At 48.3% G+C, this 1806-nt stretch overlaps 2 protein-coding genes across 20 annotated transcripts in view; both read right to left on the minus strand.

Annotated features, from left to right (window-relative positions):
- The window catches only part of LOC105302353 (microtubule-associated protein 4), a 153678-nt gene that overhangs the window by 37360 nt on the left and 114512 nt on the right, over positions 1 to 1806 (minus strand). The gene's annotated exons all lie outside the window — the stretch shown is intronic.
- LOC111729582 overlaps positions 39 to 1806 on the minus strand; it is a 7277-nt gene continuing 5509 nt past the window's right edge. The window contains exon 2 of one of the 2 annotated variants that reach the window (XR_002776290.1): positions 39 to 1063. Coding sequence is in view for 1 of the 2 variants with exons in the window: in XM_023520542.1 (XP_023376310.1) it covers positions 1143 to 1806 (664 nt within the window). In the remaining variant the exon portion in view is untranslated. The other variant, XM_023520542.1, reaches the window with a different exon arrangement.

Raw genomic sequence — 1806 nt, forward strand, 5'->3', positions numbered from 1 at the left:
GTCTGACTGCACGTTCTGCCTTGGCAACAGGGCAGCTAATAAAAGGAAGGAGACAAAAACAGAGGAGTTGAGAACATCTTAGGCGAGTAACAGGCTTGGGCATTCCCTACACACGCAGCCTGTGCTCCTGACCGGTGCAAACTCAGGTGCAGCACGGGCCCCGCATGCACTTGTCCCCAGACGAGTTTGCAGCATGCAGGACACCATCCCCCACCCAGGGACGAGGCCTCTCCAAAACTCCATCCAACCGGCTCCTGAGGCCAACTGGGGTTTTTATTTCTGTAGTTAGTAGCTGCGTCATGCACGCTGGGAAGCAGTGATTAGGAAACAGTATCATTTGTAAGTTGTGAAAAACCTCAAAGGCCAGAACAATTTTTTGAAGGCGAGGCTCAGGGAAGTAAGTCATGATTAGATGTATACTTTTCAGGGAAGAAACAACTATGTCTTTAAGGAATCATCCTTCTCAATCTCATTCTAATTACTTGACTGATTAGAGCCCAAAGGGGCAAAATTATGAGGAATCCTACGTGGGCAAGTTTTATAGACTAGCCCGTGGGCGTAGAGTATGCTTGAAACTCTGCCCTGCATGCAGCCGTGGGCCAATGGCTGTAAGCGACAAACTGGTCAAAGATGTGGCTGCATCACTGAGACACACGTCCCACTACTAGAAACGCCAAGTCTGTGCCTACCGATGCTGGTCGGAGGCTACCATGTCCTCACCAAAGGCAGCCCGTATTCATTTAATCTAAAAGCAATTTGGATATTTAGTCCCATTAGCACAAGATATGTACATACTGACAAAAAAGAAATCCCACGCACACAGTTGGATGTGAAATGTTTTCTTTTCTCCTCCTTATAAAATAATAATTATAATTTGGCTGTAAACTTTACACGTAGGAGGCACACTTAAAAAAAAAAAAAAAACTAAGGATAGTGGATGGTAATTGGCCTTCTGCGAAACAATTCACTGCTTGAAATTCAACTTCCCCTAAAACTTGAGGTTCAGTGCTAGGTAAAAAGGCATGCGACCAAGTCCCCAGCCTCCTGGGGCTGGACACACGACATGCCTTGGCTGAAGATAACACGTAATTAGCAGTTACACGTTTTCATGCCAACAAATCAATGATTAACAACAAGGACGATTAGAGTCTGGATGGAACCAAAGCACAAGCTCTTTGCCTCTCGGATGCTGAGTCAAAAGCCACACGCACACACACTGCCCATGGCAGGGCCATACCGCTGGCCTTCGCTGGCTTGGGCCTCTCTCGTTCCTGGACTGTAGACTTCGGCAAAGATGGAGGCAGTCCCCGGGACTTGGTGGGTCTCATGTAGCCTTTCACTGGTTCTGCCGTCCTGCTTTTGTCTTCCTTCTTCCCTTCTGCCAGGGCCTCTGGTTCAGGCTCTTCCATCATTTTCCCATGTGCCTCAGAGATCCTATCTTGGGGGCCCGGGGGCTGAAGCTCCTTGCAAGCATTCAGTGCTAACGTATCCATCAGCCTCGGAGGGGAGGCTTCGACTCTGCCATCTGAGAAATCTGACTGGAGTTCCGGTGTTGGCACAGAGACATCTTCCAGTTCTGTGACTTTAGAAGCCAGGCTGATTACTTCTAATGTACACTTTTCACTTTCTGGAGGCAAAGGAGTCACATCCACTTCCTTATTCAAACTCGGGGGGCCCCTGGCCTCTCTACCCTCAGCGTTTTGGTCTTCACGGGAATGGGGTCCTTGTGCTTTGTCTCCTAGTACATCAGGAATCTGAACTGGAGCAGAGCCTTTCTCACGTTCTTTCTTTTTGTTTACTGGGTAC

Source organism: Pteropus vampyrus, unplaced genomic scaffold, assembly GCF_000151845.1.
Source record: "Pteropus vampyrus isolate Shadow unplaced genomic scaffold, Pvam_2.0 Scaffold271, whole genome shotgun sequence".
Lineage (NCBI taxonomy): Eukaryota > Metazoa > Chordata > Mammalia > Chiroptera > Pteropodidae > Pteropus > Pteropus vampyrus.